Source organism: Capra hircus, chromosome 15, assembly GCF_001704415.2.
Source record: "Capra hircus breed San Clemente chromosome 15, ASM170441v1, whole genome shotgun sequence".
Classification (NCBI taxonomy): domain Eukaryota; kingdom Metazoa; phylum Chordata; class Mammalia; order Artiodactyla; family Bovidae; genus Capra; species Capra hircus.
Genome location: NC_030822.1, coordinates 54,186,240 through 54,205,887, shown reverse-complemented (window position 1 = coordinate 54,205,887; position 19,648 = coordinate 54,186,240). Strand labels below are relative to the sequence as shown.

At 52.6% G+C, this 19,648-nt stretch overlaps 1 protein-coding gene across 1 annotated transcript in view; it reads right to left on the bottom strand.

The window, feature by feature from the left end:
- DSCAML1 (DS cell adhesion molecule like 1) overlaps window positions 1-19,648 on the bottom strand; it is a 364,704-nt gene that overhangs the window by 45,626 nt on the left and 299,430 nt on the right. The window contains exons 12-14 of the mRNA XM_018059732.1: window positions 4,639-4,838; window positions 3,991-4,087; window positions 3,251-3,379 (exon numbers count right to left, since the gene is read on the bottom strand). Coding sequence (XP_017915221.1) covers window positions 3,251-3,379; window positions 3,991-4,087; window positions 4,639-4,838 — 426 coding nt within the window. The remainder of the gene's footprint in view (window positions 1-3,250; window positions 3,380-3,990; window positions 4,088-4,638; window positions 4,839-19,648) is intronic.

The window sequence follows — 19,648 nt, the reverse complement described above, 5'->3', positions numbered from 1 at the left end:
CACAAAGACCTTAAGTAGCTTGCTAAAGATCACACAACCCTGACACTTGGTCAACCCAAGTCTTCTGCTTTGAAACTTGTTCTGTTCTACTATTCTCCATGCAGGCAGAAGATCTACTTAGACACACACACACACACGCACACGCCCCTCCTTTCTTTGAGTCACCCATCCGTTCCCTAGGATACCTTTTTCAGTTGTCACGTAATTTAGTTTGTGGTATATTACATGTGATTGGAGAGTGCTTTGTAATGGTCCTGAAAGTACCTGCGTGTGTGTGTGTGTGTGTGTGCGCGCGCTCAAGTGTGTGTACATCTCTATATTCTCACTGCAGCTGCATTATCAGCTCCAAGGGCAATGCTCTGTCTCCTGGTTCTTTCTCTTTTCTACCACATGGCTGAAGCATGACTCTGCTACAGAATTACTGGCACTCAGTACATGCTGCTGACTGACAGACACACATTTCAGCCTGCAAGTCCCACAGGACTATAAACTGCCACACGAGCTATTTCAGTTAGAAGGGGGAGAGGAACTACGGCCCCATGCTAGCTGCTGTCTCTTCAGTCCTCAAGACAATCCCACAAGACAGGCATTACTATTTCCACCTCTCAGATGAGGAAGCGATGCTGTGTTCACGGCCTCTGCCTGACTCCAGTGGTAACGCTCCCCAGTTCCCACGGGACTCTTTTTCCTCAATGCCAGCACAGATGCCTGTCTGAGTGGCATGGCCCAGAGCAGGCCAACTTGGAGACCGGAGAAAGGACCGGCCCAGCTTCTCTGGGCTTTTGATTGTGATTTTTTTTTTTTTAAACAGGTGCAAAGCTCCTGTGGATGGGAGAGTCTGAGGCTGAGTTTCATTACCCTCCCCTCTCCCTTCCGTCCATCCTGGTACCCTGGTGCTGGGGTGGGTATGATGGTTCCTCCTCTTTCAGGAAAGCCAGACAGGGTTGGGGGAAGATGTGGATGAGCTCTGAAAATAGCATCTTCCCTGCCCATCTCTCCTCTGCATAGCTCTCCAGATGTGTGATGTTCTCAGCTTTGCCTGGCTGAGCAGCGCCCCAGGAAAGGTTTCCACACATTAGAAGGTGGTCAGTGGAGGAGGGGGACGGTGGGCAATGGGGCAGCATGGGGGAGGAGGGCAGGGAGGCAGTCCCAATGAGCAGTAGGGGAGGGGCCCGAGTGACAGCCTGGGCATCCACTCCCCCAACAGGAACAGAGCCCTGCCAGCTACATCAACCAGGCAGGGAGATGCTGGCTATGGACAGACCTGCCCTTTCTTGTCTGACTCCTAGGAAGCTTGTGTCCCGCCTTGGGAAGCCCTGAGATGTGAGATGAACCCAGCAAGCTTCCTCTCCTCTCTGTGCCCTCTGCCTGCACCACTGCCCAGCCCCTGCTCATCACCTGTCCCAGCTACAGGACAGTGGCAGCCTGCTCACTCACTTCTTGGACACTCCACCTCCCCACTGACGCCTGATGACCCCTGCCAAGGTGCTTAAGTCTCTCACTAGGATCTTAGACATGGCTAGTGGTTTTCAATGACCTTCCCCAAGGAAATAAAAGCTCAGTCCAGAGGCCCCCTCCCAACCTGGAGCCCAGAGCACTTTTTAGTCTAATAAGACTAAAAACCCAGAAACTGGGTCTGTGTGCTTAGTCATTCAGGCATGTCCACCTCTCTGCGCCCCCTTGGACTGTAGCCTGCCAGGCTGTTCTGTCCATAGGATTCTCCAGGCAAGAATACTGGAGTGGGTTGCCATTTCCTCCTCCAGGGGGTCCTCCCGACCCAGGGATCGAACCCGCGTCTCCTACACTGGCAGGCGGACTCCTCACCACTAGCGCCAGTGGGTCTGTGAACCCTCTGCTAGACCCTCCACTCCCCGGAGTGCGCTGCACCTTGCTGGGGTTCGGCCCTGTCCCTCTCCCTGAGTCTAGGCCCTGTTAGCTCCCCATCTTCTCCCCAATCAAGGCAGCGTCTGCAAGGACGGGAGAGATGCTGCTCTGATGACCCCGGTTGTGCAGCGCCCCCTTCTCTCTGTGGCCCTCCTTCTGCACTGACAGTGACCTCGGGAGGCCTGGCTCTGAGCTGACTTTTCTCCCCAGTTAGGCTGTAATCTTCTGAGGGAAGGGCTCCTTCCTGTAGAAACCTGCATCAGGAATGATGAACCCAGTGCCCTGGACGGAGCGGCTTCTCAAGAGGTAAACACAGCTGTGGATGCCATCCTGGGGCTAGCACTTTGGTGGAGCGGATAGTCAGCCAGCCAACGACTGTGTGCTGTGCTAACGAAGAGAGGAAGGGTCCGGAAGGCTTTTGAGGAAACAAAACCTTGGATCTATGCTGAGGCCTGGAAGATGAGTTGGAGTTGGGTGGGAGAAGGGCGGTTGGGGAGGCTTCAGTTTTCCGGATTTGCTTTCTGTGTTTTATTTTAAAATTATTTTGAAAGGCTTATATGGGCTTATGGTCTTGAATTCTGAAAGTATGAAAGGACCCAAGAGGAGGGGTATGTTTCTCCTTCTCTCACCTGCACTGAAGCCACACTGGGGCCCTTTCCGGCACAGCCCCCTGTTGCCTGTACCTTTTAGAAATAGTCACACAGATACAAACGTGATCACATACAGCTTGGCCTCTTGTCCAGGTCATCTGTCCCCTCCTTGCCATTCTTGCCACTTGATTGTGGGTCCCTGGTTTCCCCAGAGACACAGGGGTCCATTGTTCACTTTGCTCTAAGTGGCTTCACAGTAGAAGGCAACCTCTTAGAAGCTATTAATAGAATCCCAAGGGAGGGGTTTTGGAGGGCTTCTAAGAAGAAACTTAGATCTAAACTTTCCAGGGACTCCTACCTCCCCAGTGACTCATTCTTGGGAAAAGACCAGCTTCTCTGACTCCCAAGCAACCCCATCATCCCAAACCCGGAGTGCCTAGATGATCCAGTGAAATTGTGATGTCTCTGACCCCACAGATACAGCCAGTAGCTCCTGGCTCAGGGCCTTTTAAGTTGCTTTAAATGAGACCACCCTATGGATCTGCCCAGGGTCAGTCCTGGGAAGAATGGACTGACATTTCCTCCCTATCAACTGGAGAGGTCCTTCCATCTGCCCCCTGGTTTCCTAACCTGACCAATGTCCCTCCCTTTGGAAGACACAGGGCTTGTGTGTCTGTCTGAGATGGGCAGCCCTGACAGCCAGGGGCCGTCCCACTGGAGGGACACTGTCCAGGCAGGTGGTGCAAGGCGCCATGGTGGGCTGAGCCCTCACCTACCTGTTTTGTTCTTGTACTCAATATCAAAGCCTGTGATTATGCTGTTCCCGTCGAATCGCTGGGTCCAGCGCAGGTTCATGCTCCGGGCCTTCACTTCTCGGATTTCCAGCTCTGGGGGGTCAGGGGGCTCTGGGGAGTGGCAAGGGAAGGGGGCAGGGGTGAGGATGGCAGCAGAGAGCTTAGCCTCCTGCTGACCCTCTGCAGAGATCAAGGGATCTGTGCTGGGAGGACTGGTGACACAAGGGTCTGTCTGAGGGTCCTGAGCCCTGGAGTTTGGGCAAGGCAGCATGAGGGTGGAGGAGCTTGGCAGCAGGGCGCAGAGGCAGAGGCGGGCGTGCTGGGTCTCCGCTCTGTTCCCCTCTCTTCCTCAGCCCCTTTTGGAGGGACCCCTCACAGCTGATGGCCTGCTTCCCTCCATGCAGAGCTCCCAGGTTTTCCATCTCGACTTTCCCTCCTCACACCTCCCCCAGGGTCCGGGCCCACAAAGCCAGGTCCCCCACTTCTGGGGGCAACAGTGTGCTCCATGGGGGCTCCAGCCATCACAGACCTCGCTGTCTGCAGTGTCCTGGAAGGACCCTATGGCACCACTCTGGGCAAGAGGGAGAGTGGACTCAGGCTTTTTTCCAGAGCTGTTTCCTGTCACCTCCCCTGGGTGTGGAGTGTCCCCCACTCTTGCGGGGAGTTGGCAATGAGCACCGGGGCCCAGAGGAGGGGGCTGGGGCTGTGGGGCAGGTGGGTACCTTGTACAGTGAGCTGGATCAGGCCCCGGTCCTCCCCATATGAGTTGATGGCATGGCAGCTGAAGAACACAGAGTCCCCACGGTCAGCAGGCTTGAGCTGGGAGGCAGGCGGAGGGGCGGAGGGTACGGAGAGAGGAAGGAATGAGGAGAGTCTTTTACAGCCCATCTGCTGAAGGGGGCCCATCTAGTGGGGGATCAGCAAGACCACCTTCTTCTCATAGGGGACCCACCCAGGGTTTGTCAAGAGCTCCTCTTCCCAGAAAGTTCAATGGATGGAAGTGTGGAAGAGTTTGGGCAGGGAGAGGCCAAGGGGTTCTAGGAGGAGGGGAGGCTGGGGGTCCAAGAGAGAGGGGGTGCTGAGGGGTCCCAGGATGGAGGGAGGATCCCAGGGGTCCAGGAGGGAGGGGAGAGGGAGGGCGTGGCTGAGGATCCCATACATTTAAAGTGCAGAGTTGTCAGAAAGGAAACAGGATGAGGCTCAAGGCATAGGCTGGTGGGTGAAGGAGGGAAATAGGTAGGAAAGGAGAGGTATTTTTCGGGGTGGGGCTCCCAGACTCCTGTTTACTTCTTTTGGATTCAGATGCAATAGCTGTGGGCTCCCCACTTTCTGAGAGTTGGGTTCCCCCTGAGACGGGCATGGGTGCTTACCTTCAGCGTGGAGACAACCTCATCGCCGTTGTCCTTGGTGGCGATGGCATACCGCATGACGCGGTCGGGGTCGATGACCGTGTCCCCTTTCTCCCATCGTATAATGATGGGCCGCTCGCCTCGTGCTGTGCAGTTGAGCTCCTTGGCGTGGCCCTTGATGGCGATGGTGGTGTTGGGGTGGGAGGTGATCATGGCTGGGACTGGGGAAGGAAGGAGGTGTAGGAGGTCCCAGTGAGTGGGGAAAGCCAGCCCTGGGAGGGCACTTGCCCTGCGCAGGCACTTGCCCTGCGCAGAGGTGCCACTGGCTGCCCCGCCCCCTGGCTGCCCCGCCCCCTGGCTGCCCCCGCCCCTGGCTGCCCTGCTCCCTGGATGACCCGCCCCCTGGATGACCCGCCCCCTGGATGACCCCACCCCGTGGCTTCCCCCCCCAACCCTTCGCTCCGTGGCTGCCCCTCTCCCCGGAGCACATCGTCCCCGGATTGTTGTTTAGCTGCTCAGTGGTGTCTGACTGTTCTGCGACCCCACAAACTGTAGCCCGCCAGGCTCATCTGTCCATGGGATTTCCCAGGCAAGAATACTGGAGTGGGTTGCCATTTCCCTCTCCAGGGGACCTTCCCAGCCCAGAGATGGAACCAGAGTCTCCTGCATTGGCAGCTGGATTCTTTACCACTGAGCCTCTAGAGAAGCCCCATCTGCCCTAGGGAGAGGGTCTAATAATGGTTGGAGGTGGGTACAGAAAACCTCACTGCCTGTCCCCTTCTCCCCGCCCACCCATGACCTGAGCAGCCTCTGTCTTCATCAGGGGTTCTGATATTCCATGGACCCCTTCTCAAATCAGTCTATCTATCTATTCATTCATTCACTTTAAGGCAATAAACAGAATCCTTTGAAATGTATATCATACATAAAATGACAAAGGAAACCAGATATACCAAAGTATGGTTATACAAATAACATTCAAAAGCAAACTTTTGATATAGTTCATCACATAATATATATTCTTCACTATTCTTTATGAAATAAGTTCTAGTGGTGAGTTATATTAGAACAATTTCATAACAGTGATGAGTATGAATGATATTTTCAGATATCTGCCACAGCTGTGATGCAAAAATACCTATTAATGACAGTCACAGGTGCCGCTACCACTGTGGTTTGTTGCTTATGGTTCAGAATGGAAGTACAAAATTTCAGTTAGAAGTTAGTGAAAAACAAATGCCATTTTACCGCAGCCCCAATTCATGGATCCCTTGAACTGGATCCATGCACCTTCGACAGGGAGGCCTGTGACCCCAGATGACATGCCTGAGGTCTCTGCCTTGTGTCCTTGGCTCAAGCTCTCACAGAGGTCAGCTGGTTTAGCCCCTGCTTCTAGACAGCAGGGCCCTCCCAGGCAGCTGAGAAACTCCCCAGTTCTTCCCAACAAAATGCAACAGAAAACCCTGGCCAGCAGCATCATAATTAAATCCTACAAGCGCATTAATAGGTTCCCCCACTCCACCCGTCACCACTGACCTGAAAATAATCGTCATGAAACAATCAAGGCCCTGGCTGGCCATCAGGAGAGCCTCCCACTACCGTGAGCAGAGGCCTCTCATTCTTGACCCTCCTCTGGGCCTGAGCATCAGCAGCAGGAGGAAGGTGGGGCAGAGGGAAAGATGGTCTCGGCCCCAGGATCCTTGTCTCCTGGGAGGAGGGGGTAAGGGGAGGCAGAGGTAGAGACCTGCTTAAGCAACATGAACATGAAGAAAATCTGAGTTTTTCAGGGAGGTATTAGGAGAAATTGATTTTGGCGAAGAAGCATCTGCAAGGGCATCACCCAGCCATTCAACAAACACTGATGGTGCACCTACTAGGCGACAGGGCTACACTGGGTTTGGAGCTATGGTGAGCGGGACAAACCTGACCTCTGGGAGCTTCGCTGCAGTGGTGAGAACAGACAGCACAACAGCAGCTCCAGGAAAGGTTGCTAAGCACTGCGCTAGGAGAACTGCTCACCGTCTGACGTGCAGTGATACGAATGGGGAGGGCAGAGGCAAGGGAACCCTTGGGGGTGGAAACTGCTGGAACAAAGGCCCAGAGGCAACGATGTGCAGGGCAGTTCCCAGAGAGGCAAGAGATCCAATGCAGCTGGAGGACCGTCCCTGTCCTTGCCATTTCCTCACCAATTTCCCAGGAGACCTTGCTTCTTAGAGTACAGGTCCCCAGGACTCTCTTCCTAGGAGGACCCATGAGCCATGCTAGAGCAGACACATTAGGGGGCGCTGCATTCTCCACCCCTGCCATTAGGGGAGGCCCTCTGCTCACACTGAGCATCCTCCCCTCACTGGCCTGCTTGGGTTATGGCACAAGAGGAACCTGTCTTCTCTCTCTTTATGCTCCTCACCCTGCGGGCTCCCCTCTGGGTACCGCATCCCCGATCCACTGCAGTGGCTGCCCCTTCCTTTCCCTCCTAGCATCCTCAGGAGTTCTCTGCCCTCCAGTTTTTTTTTTTTTTTTTTTTTGGCTGGGCATGCAGGATCTTAGTTCTCTGACCAGGGATGGAACCCAGGACCCCTGCAGTGGAAGCTCAGAGTCCTAACCACTGGACCATCAGGGAATTCCTTCCTCTCCAGTTTTAAACACCTACTCAGACAACATTCTTCCCAGCATACTCTCCAGGGTCATCTGACTTCTAAGGACACGCAAGCCTTTGGAGAAAGGAATGAAGGCAAGGTGCTGTAATGGTGTGACCTGGGATGCCAGTCAGTGCATGAGGGGACATCTGGAACCAGTGTGGGGGGTGAAGGGTGGTTTCAGGTGGCCCCTGAAGTCACCATGCAGCCAGCCGCCTCCTCTACCTTCTCTCACATGGGGCTGGATCCTGAAGGCAGTCCTGGTCCCCCGGCCCCTACACCAACATCTTAGCACAATCCTCAGCCCTGGCTCATCAAATAATGAAGCAGATAAATTTTATAATGCACAGCATTACACCAAGATATACAATAAAACTCGGAAGACAAATAACGAGGTGCAAGTTATAATGAAGAAAAAGCCTGCAGTCAGAGACATGCGAGTATGAATTATTGACTAAGGTTTTACACTCTCAAGGATGTGCGGAGGAATATTTTTCCATCAAAGATTTGCATAATTCACTCGTATAAACCTGGGTGGAATATAGAGTAAGATTTTACATCAACAAGTCGGGCCTTGCATTGCAGAAGCCTCCATTTTTCCTGAAGGACTAAAATGCCGGGATGTGGGGGTGGGGAGGGGCCTTAGGGCTGTTTCTGCTTCTCAGACGTGAATGGTCAGAGCCTGTGACCTGGCACCCCTGGGAGGCCTGAGCCCTGAGAGGCTCAGCCCCTTAGGCAAGAGGGCCTAGCCCCTAGGCAAGGGGAATCCCTGCTATCAAGAGGCTGCTGAAACTGAAGAGGAGGCCAGGGGATGTTCATGACAAGGTGTGTGTGTGTGTGTGTGTGTCTGTGTGTGTGTGTGTGTGTGTGTCTGTGTGTGTGTGTGTGTGTGTGTGTGTGTCTGTGTGTGTGAAGGGGGTGGGGGCACGGTCAAGCCTCAGCATAGGTCAGAGGCCCAAGGTAGAAGGGGAAAGGATGAGTCTTTCTTTGGTAGGAGTAGTTCAAGGCTCTGTACCAGGGTGAGAAGCTGGCAGTTCATCCCTGTTTTGCTCTCCAGGTGGGGCTGCACCTGCCTGTCCAGGGCCTGTGTGTGAATTACAAAGGCATTCCTCTGGCTGGTTGCCCCATGGTGCCAGGAGCCACAGCTTGGCCAGTAGAGTAGGAACTGGGTTCCAGACTCTACCTGTCCCTTAGGCTATGCACCTTTGAGCAGTGCACAGCCTGTGCATCCATACATGCCAGTCCTGCCTCACAGAGTCTTCCCATGCAGGCTTGTTAAGAGACAGACACAGAGACAATCAGAGACAATAAGACCTCAAGAGCCTAACTGGTCCTTCAGCCCTAAGCATTAACCGCACCTGGGGTCAGGGGTGGGATCTCTTCACCATTGTTATGGCAAAGAGCAGCACACAACAGCCCCAGTGTTCTCAGAGCCCCACAGCTCAGGGCAGGTTCAGGGGCTCCCATCTGTCAAGAAGAAGAGACTTTCTGTGGACTCCCCCAGCTTGAAGAGCTCAGGGGCCAAGTGGATGCATTTCTACCCAGCTATGAGGTCTTTAACACAGGCAACTTGACTTCTCCAAGCCTCAGACTCACCATCTGTGATGTGGAGACAAGGGTGTTAATCCCGCAGAGCTGTTATGGGGGCAATCAGGGTTTGTATATATGAAGTGCTTGCCATGTAGCAACTCCGCAAGAAACCTGGATACTGTTCCCACCCTAAGGGTCTCATGTCCCTCTCCTGTTCTGAGAAAGGCATCACATAAATACATGCACACCTTAAGATGTCACTTGCCAGCTATTTTACAGAATCACAAAGTCTTAGAATTGCAGAACCCAGATAGTGGTCACTATAGCAGCCACTAGCCACAGGGCTCTTGGCCATTAGAAACATGGCCAGTCCAAAGTAGGTTGTGCTGTGATGTAAAGTGTATCCTGGATTTCAAAAACACAGGAAGAAAAGAAAAAGAATGTAAAACAGCTCCTTAATAATTTTATGTTGATCACATGTTAATATTTCAGATATACTGAGTTACATAAAATATACTATCACAGTGAATCTCACCTGTTTCTTTTTATTTTTTGAACATGCGACAACTAGAATATTTTAAATTATATAGCCAGCTTGCATTTTGTTTCTACTGAAGGGCATGGGTATAGATGATCCATGGGCTTCCCTGGTGGCTCAGATGGTAAAGAACGACCCTGCAATGTGGGAGATGTGGATTTGATCCCTGGGTTGGGTGATCCCCTTGAGAAGGGAATGGCGATCCACTCCAGTATTCTTGGCTAGAGAATTCCCATGCACAGAGGAGCCTGGTGGGCTACAGTCCCTGGGGTCGCAGAGTTGGGCACAACTGAGTGACTAAGCACACAGGTGATCTTCACAGACCCTTCCTTTTACAAATGAAGAAACTGAGCTAAAGGCAAAGGAGAAAAGGAAAGGTATACCCATCTGAATGCAGAGTTCCAAAGAATAGCAAGGAGAGATAAGAAAGCCTTCCTCAGCGATCAGTGCAAAGAAACAGAGCAAAACAATAGAATGGGAAAGACTAGAGATCTCTTCAAGAAAATTAGAGATACCAAAGGAATATTTCATGCAAAGATGGGCTCGATAAAGGACAGAAATGGTATGGACCTAACAGAAGCAGAAGATATTAAGAAGAGGTGGCAAGAATACACAGAAGAACTGTACAAAAAAGGTCTTCATGACGCAGATAACCACGATGGTTTAGATGGTTCAGATAACCACCTAGAGCCAGACATCCTGGAATGTGAAGTCAAGTGGGCCTTAGAAAGCATCACAACAAAGCTAGTGGAGGTGATGGAATTGAGCTGTTTCAAATCCTGTAAGATGATGCTGTGAAAGTACTGCACTCAATATGCCAGAAAATTTGGAAAACTCAGCAGTGGCCACGGGACTGGAAAAGGTCAGTTTTCATCCCAATCCCAAAGAAAGGCAATGCCAAAGAATGCTCAAACTACTGCATAATTGCACTCATCTCACACACTAGTAAAGTAATGCTCAAAATTCTCCAAGCCAGGCTTCAGCAATACATGAACTGTGAACTTCCAGATGTTCAAGCTGGTTTTAGAAAAGGCAGAGGAACCAGAGATCAAATTGCCAACATCCTCTGGATCATGGAAAAAGCAAAAGAGTTCCAGAAAAACATCTATTTCTGCTTTATTGACTATGCCAAAGACTTTGACTGTGTGGATCACAATAAACTGTGGAAAATTCTGAAAGAGATGGGAATACCAGACCACCTGACCTGCCTCTTGAGAAACCTGTATGCAGGTCAGGAAGCAACAGTTAGAACTGGACATGGAACAACAGACTGGTTCCAAATAGAAAAAGGAGTATGTCAAGGCTGTATATTGTCACCCTGCTTATTTAACTTCTATGCAGAGTACATCATGAGAAACGCTGGGCTGGAAGAAACACAAGCTGGAAGCAAGATTGCCGGGAGAAATATCAATAAGCTCAGGTATGCAGATGACACCACCCTTATGGCAGAAAGTGAAGAGGAACTAAAAAGCCTCTTGATGAAAGTGAAAGAGGAGAGTGAAAAATTTGGCTTAAAGCTCAACATTCAGAAATGAAGATCATGGCATCTGGTCACATCACTTCATGGGAAATAGATGGGGAAACAGTGGAAACAGTGTCAGACTTTATTTTTTGGGGCTCCAAAATCACGGCAGATGGTGACTGCAGCCATGAAATTAAGAAGTTTCCTCCTTGGAAGAAAAGTTATGACCAACCTAGATAGCATATTGAAAAGCAGAGACATTACTTTTCCAACAAAGTTTTGTCTAGTCAAGGCTATGGTTTTTCCAGTAGTCATGTATGGATGTGAGAGTTGGACTTTGAAGAAAGCTGAGTGCCGAAGAATTGATGCTTTTGAAGTGTGGTGTTGGAGAAGACTCTTGCGAGTCCCTCGGACTGCAAGGAGATCCAACCAGTCCATTCTGAAGGAGATCAGCCCTGGGATTTCTTTGGAAGGAACAATGCTAAAGCTGAAACTCCAATACTTTGGCCACCTCATGTGAAGAGTTGACTCATTGGAAATGACTCTGATGCTGGGAGGGATTGGGGGCAGGAGGAGAAGGGGACGACCGAGGATGAGATGGCTGGATGGCATCACTGACTCGATGGACGTGAGTCTGAGTGAACTCCGGGAGTTGGTGATGAACAGGAAGGCCTGGCGTGCTGAGATTCATGGGGTCGCAAAGAGGCAGACACAACTGAGCGACTGAACTGAACGGAACCCACTCCAGTATTCTTGGGCTTCCCTTGTGGCTCAGATGGTAAATAATCTACCTGCAATGTGGGAGACCTGGGTTCGATCCCTGGGTTGGGAAGATCGCCTGGAGAAGGGAAAGGCTACCCACTCCAGTATTCTGGCCTGGAGGATTCCATGGACTGTGTAGTCCATGGGGTCACAAAGAGTCAGACACGACTGAACAACTTTCACTTTCAGTCTCCACTATTAGAGATATTAGGGAAGAGATGATTCTTAACACATGAAGCTCTGTTACTAACAGTGGAAGGTGAGCTGATGCCGTGAAAGCTAGTGCTCAGGTCTTCAGAACATAGAATGGCAAGCTCCAGACCACTTGTGAAGCATCCTGTCTCGTCCTGGGCTCTCTACTCGACGGAGGACATTGACAAGCTGGAGTGCGATGAGGAAGACGGACAGACTTCATGCAGTTTGAAGGGAGGCTGAAAACAGCAGCTCTTTACAAAGGGAGAAGGCAGGCCTCTTGTTTGGCCCGAGAAGCAGTTTTCCAGGGGTGTGTGCTGTTTAGGGAAAGGGCTGCAGCAGAGGCAGTCGGCTCCCCACACTAGACCGCCTAGGCAGCACAGAGAAGATTCCAGCGAGGCCTGGAGAGATGCTCATGCTTTGGGCCTCCGCGGATGTCCAAGTGTCAGGAGAGATGAAAGGTGGTGGGCAGTCTGGCTCACTGGGCAAGCTCTTCTTGCTTATAGGGGCTTCTGCAGCCCCTCGTCCTGGGCAAGAAACAGGGGACTTGCCTCCTCTTTCCTTCCTGTCCTCCGCAGTCTGCCTGTCAACCACAGACAGGACTCCGCTGCTGCGCCCCTCCTCCCAGACCCTGTCCACGTCTCCCAGGTCCTGGATGCCCTCCTGAGCCACACACTGGGGGCCTCCGCCTTCGTGGCTGCTGCACTTAACGAGGCAGCCCCCTAACAGAGGGGAGCCCAGGGCGACAGTTGCCCCGCCCCATCTGCTCTCCAGTCCCCTGGTCTCCCCCTTGCTTCTTGCTCTGGATCAGAAGGTCTCTCTGCTCCACTGAATTGCACTGGTAAACACAATTGAACCCTCACTGCACTGAGACCCGGCTGTGCCCCAGAGCGCTTTCTGGGTGGAAGGCAGACCCAGAGAAGTCCCGAGAGAGATGTTCAGGTGTAGCCACCTGGAGGGGCACATATATGCAATGTGTGCATTGCACACAGACAATGTCAAAAACACGCTCCCAACGGACCGTCACAAACACAGTCACCCTCACAGCCCGCACTCGATGCTTTTACTGCAAACTCACAGGTTGTGTGACACACGTGTAACCTGATGTAGTTTTCAGTTGCATGTCAACAGCCTGATGTAATTGCCTAACACATATCTACCCACAGCCCTGCATTACAAAAGCGTACCCTCCCTCTACACACACACACACACACACACACATTTTTACGGCTGCCTTTTACTGAGAATGTCCTTGTACTGCGTGCTGGCAGTATTCTAGTACTTTACATGAATTAAGTCATCTGGGGTAGGTACTGTTATTGTTCCCCAGCTCCAAAGCCTGGGTCCCAATGTATTTCTTGACCAAGTACCACGGCCTCCCTATGCCCACAGTACCCCCGATGGAGCAGGCTATCTGACGGATGCTCTGGCCTCTTGGCTCATGGCTCACTAGCCACCACCACCACCAATGACCGTGAGAAGTAAGACTTACCAGCCTCACTTTCCACGCGAGAGATGGGCAGGAGGGTGGGGGGTGCTGCACACACACAGGGCTGAGTTCTACATGACAAGCGCTAATAGCAGCCACAGAGGCAACACAGAGCCCCAGTAGGACCCAGGAGGCTTTAATGAGATACAACTTCTCTGCTTTCCTGCAGTGTGATTCAATTAACAGCCAAGGAAACTTAATTTCTTTTTACAAAGAAGGGTGTGGTGGGAGATTCTCTGGGGACTGGGCAACAGGGAGAGGCCAGGCTTGAGGGCATCAGGGAGACCCAAGTGGGTGAGTTGCCCCTGAACACACAACCGCTCTAGGTAGGGAGGGTGGGTTCTTCCCTGGGGTCCTGTGGGAGGTCCTGGGGGGAGCTGGGCCAGTCTGATTAGAGCTTTACAACCCTGGTGCCAACCTCCAGCACTGGGCCAGAATGGGGGAAACCCTGGTAGAACCCAAAGGGGCTTCCTGATGACTCCCAAGGCCCTCCCCTGACACCCATGTCACTGCAGATACCCCTCCTATGGGCATCAAGCGTTCCTGGCACGGTGCATGTCATACTGCCGTGTCCTCATCTCTGATTGTGAGACTCTCTGGGGTACAAGCACCTGCTCAGGACCTAGCATGTATATGTGGGAAGGATGCAGGATCCCAGGCCCTGGGCGCCTCTCCTGTGGCCTTAGAGCCTTGCAGAACTCCCAAATTTCCTCCTCCCGGGCCTGATGGGGCTTTACTGGCAGGAGCCACAGTGAGGAGAAAGGCACTGGCTGCCCCGCCCTACCGCAGCGGACTCAACCCCCTCCCCGCGCTCCAGGGCCCTCCTGGGGCAGCAAGGCGAGGGGAGAGGAAATCAATTTCAGAAACAAGACAGTTGTCAGAATCCGATGTAACCGCTTCCCGTCTGTGAAATTACTCGCAGGCTGGCTCCTGTCACCCCCAGGTCCTGCCCAGACCAGCTGCTATTTACATTTTAATTTGATGTGAGAGGCTGATAGATTTTTAAAACACCGGGAGACAGCTCTGCTTCCTCTCACCCCCAGCATCCACAGACTTTCTGACCAGCCCCTCAGGCTTGGGGATGGGTCCTAGGGCCCCTGGACCCTGCTTTGAGGATTATAAACTCTGCACCTACTTGGACTCTCCCTGGCCCCTCCAGCTTCCCCCTTCTCTGGGGTCCCATGCATAAGCTGGGTTGGGCTGATCTTTGCAGTTTAAGAGCATCCTGATTAAGGATGTTCCTGTTAAGAAGGTGGCCTGGGGGATTTTAGCACCAAGAGTACCAGTGAGGCAATGGAAGCGCAGAGAGGCTACGTGGTTTGTCTAAATAGTCACACAGCTGGGGAGTGCCAAGAAGACCCCCCAAGTCCCCTGACAGCTCACCAGCATCCCTTCCTCTGGTTTGATCCAGACTTCTCTCCTGCTGCCCTGGTGGGCTGTTCTCCCATCGTGGGCATTGTCCCAGAAGTGGGAAGCTGGGTGGGAGTGGCATGGCATGGAGGAATTCCAAAGGGAGAGCTGGAAGCTGAGAACTGGAGGAGGGCGGGGCCAGGGGGCCAGTCCAGGGCTGGCCAGGCCTGGGGGCAGGAGTCAGGGAGGCGATGAGTTGGCCTTCTCTGTCTCTGTGGCCCTCCCTCTCTTCCGCTGGTGATTGGAGCTCAGCTGGTGTTTCTGACAGTCCCCAAATCACCAGGGAGGGAAGATTCAGTTCCCAATACCCAGAGGAGAAGAGCAGTGCGTGTGGGAAGGAGGATGTGGAAGAAAAAGGACGTGAATGCCACCAGCTGTTGGGAGAAGCCTGATAAAATGGGGAAGGGGTGTGGAATGCTACGCTTCAAAGGGAAGCTTGGGGGACTTCCCTGGCGGTCCAGTGGCTAAGACTCCACACTCCCAATGCAGGGGGCCTGAGTTTGATCCCTGGTAGGGAATTAGATCTCGCATGGTACAACTAAGGCCCGGCGCAGCCAATAATAAATAAAATAAATATGTATTTAAAGATTAAAAAAAAAAGAAGCTTGGGGCACCAGTACAGGATAATCCTGGAAGTTTACGTTATTGAGGGCTTACTATTTGCTAGACACTATTCTGCATTCCTTCAAATGCATTAACTCATTTAATCCTCACAACAACAACCCTGTTTTTACTCCCACTTTACTCAGATGGTAAAGAATCTGCTCACAATGCAGGAGACCCTGATTCCATCACTGAGTTGGGAAGATCCCCTGGAGAAGGGAATGGCAACGCCCTTCAGTATTCTTGCTTGGAGAACTCCATGGACAGAAGAGCCTGGCAGGGGTCTCAAAGAGTTTGGACACGGCTGAGCGTCTAACACTTTCACTTATAGATGGGCAAACTGAGGCTTAGAGAAGTAAACTGCCCAAGGCCACACAGCTAGAGAGCAGCAAAGCCAGGATTCAGGGCACCTGTGATTTTACCGCTGATGTGACGCTGGTTGAAGAAGGGCAGGAGGTGGGGGAGCAGAAGGGGCATGCAAAGACCGCCGCGTCCCTGAAGAGAAGTGCAGCCAAACTGGGGGTGAAGCAGATGGGTCTGGGAGCCGGGACACCCCGGGGTTAGGCTGCTCTGTTTTTCCAGGTGGATGGCCTGGGAGAGGGGCTTCAGGAGCTACTCACAAGGTCTGAGGGAAGAACCACAGGGCTGGATGGTTCTCCCCTCCCCATTCAAGTGGATGCCCCTCTGGTCCCTCCTCTCCTCAGGGAGGACGACCTCAAGGCCAGGAGGGTTGGAAGAGCAGCAAAGTCACGGTACTCTTCATCAACCCCAAGGACCTGACTTGACTGTTTCAGGAAGTCCTTCTGAGAGTCTAACTGAAATCTCTCCAGGAGCCCCGTAGTGTTTTTTTTTTTTTTTGCTAAAAAGGATGCACTCTCTGACATGTTAAAATGCTTTTCTGGATGGACTCCTTCTCCAGGGGACAGCACATGCCCTGAAGGCTCAAGAGAGTTCTGCAGGCCCTCCTCCCCAGCTGGGAGGCTCGCATCTCCTTTTGTTTCTGAAAGGAATACAGGCACCCATTCACCCATTCGAGGTGAGTGGGCCCCTCCTTCCCCCCAACTCAGCCCACTTCCCCCCCTCCCCGCAAAGGCTTGTGTCTCTGCTCCTTGTTAACAAGATGCCGACAAGAACCACAGGCTGTTTGGCGGTGTGAGATAAGCTGCCACAAAGGGGCATTGTTGGCGCGTGGGGTGGTCGGCCCAGGGTGGGGTAGGGTGGGAGAAGCTCTGCTCAGCCCTGGCAGCCGTGCCAGGCTTCCCCAGGGAGGAGCTGGTTGGGGTGGGGGGAGGTGCCTTCTGGCTTTGTTTTCTCCTTCTTAAAGAGCCAGGGCCTAGCGTTGTTAATTTGATTGCACCCACTTCGGCTTCTTGTCTCCCCTGATTAGCCAAGCTCCACCTGAAGCATGAGATTAATTCAAATTGCATGGAAGCAATCAGCCTTGGCTCCAAGAGCTGGTGGGGAGGTGCCGGGGGGGACCCTAGCCATCCACTGCCCGTGTGCATGGGGCACAGAACTGACAAACAGCGTGTGTGTTGAAGGGGGTGAGGTGCGGGTCATGGAGAACCGTGGAGCCTTTGACATTTGGATTGCAGCCCTGTTTCTGCTGCCTGGTGGGCTGGCCAAGGCCTTCAAACTCACCAGGCCTCGCTTTCTCCAGCCAGAAAATGGATCAGTCAGTCCCTCTCTTGGCTGCTTGCTGAGCAGAAGCACAGGGTCAGGGGTCAGGAGGTGGGGGCTCGTTTCCTCATGTGAGGGTGAGACCTGGTTTTCCCTCACCTTTGGTCTTCTACACTCCCCAGAATAACAGGAAAATGAGAGCAATGATGAAAATAGCTGATGTTTATTGAATGTTCATTATGTGCTATGCACCCTGGTTAATGCTCTATTTGAATTATTTCATTAAATCCACCAGCTCCAACCCAAGGGGGTGGGTAGTACTTTTATCCCCACCTTAGAGATGAGAAAACACTCAACTCTGAAATGAGCCTGAACATCAGAATCCTTTCAGAGGTAAAAGGAGACATTGCCCCATCTTTCTTTAATTACTCAGAAGGTAGTATTTTGGGGTCATTGTTGTGAATACCCTAAACTTTCCTGCAAAAGACCCATAGTACTTACACATATGCTAAGCTTTGCAGGCCACAGGTCTGTGTTTCAGTGACTCAATTCAGTGGCTGTAGCTCTGAAAGCAGCCACAGGTAATAGGGTGTGAAGGATGGGCACGGCTGTGCTCCAGCAAAAGGGGCAGCTGGCCAGATATGGCCATTGGCCGTTTGCTGACCCCTGCTCTAGGGCTAATGCACAGGGGAGGCTGGGCTCGTCAGCTCTCGCTCGACCAAGAGTTTTGGTGAGGAGGCTGGGTGTATTCAGACAAGGGCAGTGGTGGCATCCTGAAAAGGAGGGCACTTCTGCTCCCAGAGTTCTAGGAAGCAGCTGTGAACACTAAACCACTGGGCCTGGGGATTGTTGTGGTTTGACTCATGTTCCCCCCAAAGATATCTCGAGTCCTAGACTCTGGTACCTGTGAACATGGCCTTATTTGGAAATAGGATCTTTGTAGATATCAACTATTAGTAATGTCTTGTGACTTCCCTGGCGGTCCAGTGGCTCAGACTCCAGGCTCCCACACTGCAGGGGTCCTCGACTTCGATCCCTGGTCAGGGAACTAGATCCCACATGCTGCAACTAAAGATCCCGTGTGCCACGACAAAGATGGAAGACCCTGTGTGCCACAGCTAAGACCCCGCGCAGCCAAGTAAATACACATAAATAGATATTTTTTAAAGAGATGTCTTCCTGGAGTAGGAAGGGCCCATAGTTCACTATGACTGGTGTCCTTATAAGAAGGAGAGGGGAGACACACACAGAGGGAAGCTGGTGTGAAGACACCCAGGGAGATGCAGGCAGAGACTCCCATCTGGGGGAGCGATGCCAAGGATGGCTGGCAGCCACCGGCAGAGGCTAGAAAAACAGGTTCCCTTAGAGCCTGCAGAGACAGCACAGCCCTACCGGCACCTGGAATTTTGAGCCTTCCAGAACTGTGGGAGAATATAATTCTGTTCTTTTAAGCTACCTGGTTTGTGGAACTCTGTTACAGCGGCTCTAGGGAGCAAATACAAGGTTCCAGCGTGTGACAGAAATTCCCTAAGCTGAGTCCAGGAGGACAGTCACAGCCAGTCCCCGTGGAGCTGGAGGGGCTGCTTGAGGTGGGAGGTTGTGGGCGTTACTGCCCTTGCCCTGTGGGGAGCTCACCCCTATCACACTGTCAGCGCTGTGGACAGCACCTGGCCCTGGGGTGGGCACCCGCTGCCTGTGGGAGTGGCAGGCCTGAGCGTGAATCACAGGAGCAGGAGGAAGTTTTCTCAGAATCTTGACTTTGCAGGTCTCAAGTCTCTGTAGACCTGAGAGGCCCAGACAGGAGCCTGATGGCGTCCTGAGGGCTGGTGGGGACAAAGGGCAGGGAATGCAAGGAGTGGGGGCTACAGTCCATGGGCCTGCAAGAGTTGTAGGACACGACTGAGCGTGCAACCCCTGGGGTCTAAGACCAGCTGACGATGTAAAAATGATGGAAATAAAGTGTACAATAAATGTAATATGCTTGAATCATTCTGAAACCACCCCCTGGCCCCAGTCCATGGAAAAACTGTCTTCCATGAAAGCGGTCCCTGGGGCCAAAAAAGTTGGTGACCACTGCCCTGAAACACCAAGGGCTTCTGCAAGGTAGGTTCTGGAGCTGTGCTCACACGCCCCACTGGGTCTTCACTGGCACAGCAAGTATCACTCACTTGTTGAGCTCTGTTAACGCCTCAGGGGCTGAGGCAAAGGGAGAGAAAGGTCATGACTACTCTGAACAGAGGAGCAATCTGAGCCTCAGGGAGAGAGAGGGACTGACCCCAGTTTATCTGGAAGCAGTGGGGGCACATGGGGACGGGAAGTCGGGACTCTTGTCTCCCTGGTCAGGATCCTCCTGTCTGCTAAGCTATGGCTACTCATTTTGGCCTCCCTGGGTCCTGCATAGGGTGGGTGTGCTCAGGCTGGGACCTCCTGACCAGGGTTCAGTGGGGGCTGTAGGAGGGAGCCTGGCCTGGTGACGGGATGTCTCCAGCCTGGGTGCCTGGAGCATGGTCGAGAAAGGGAGGAGTGGGTTCTGGACAGCCGTGTCCTTTGGTCATAGGTTCCTTGCCCCGTGGGAAGGGTAGGGGCTGAGGAGGGCAGAAGAAGCTCTAGAGCAGGAGCCCTGGCCACCAGGTCCAAGGGAGGGGCTGCTTCTGCCCAACAGAAGGAGTTACCTTTGAGCAAATGTGAAATTAGGAACATCTCAGGTCACTGGATACACAATTGTCTTTCCAAGGTTCTGCATCCCAGCCTCTGCACCAATGGTCAACTGCTGGATGACCTGGTCTACC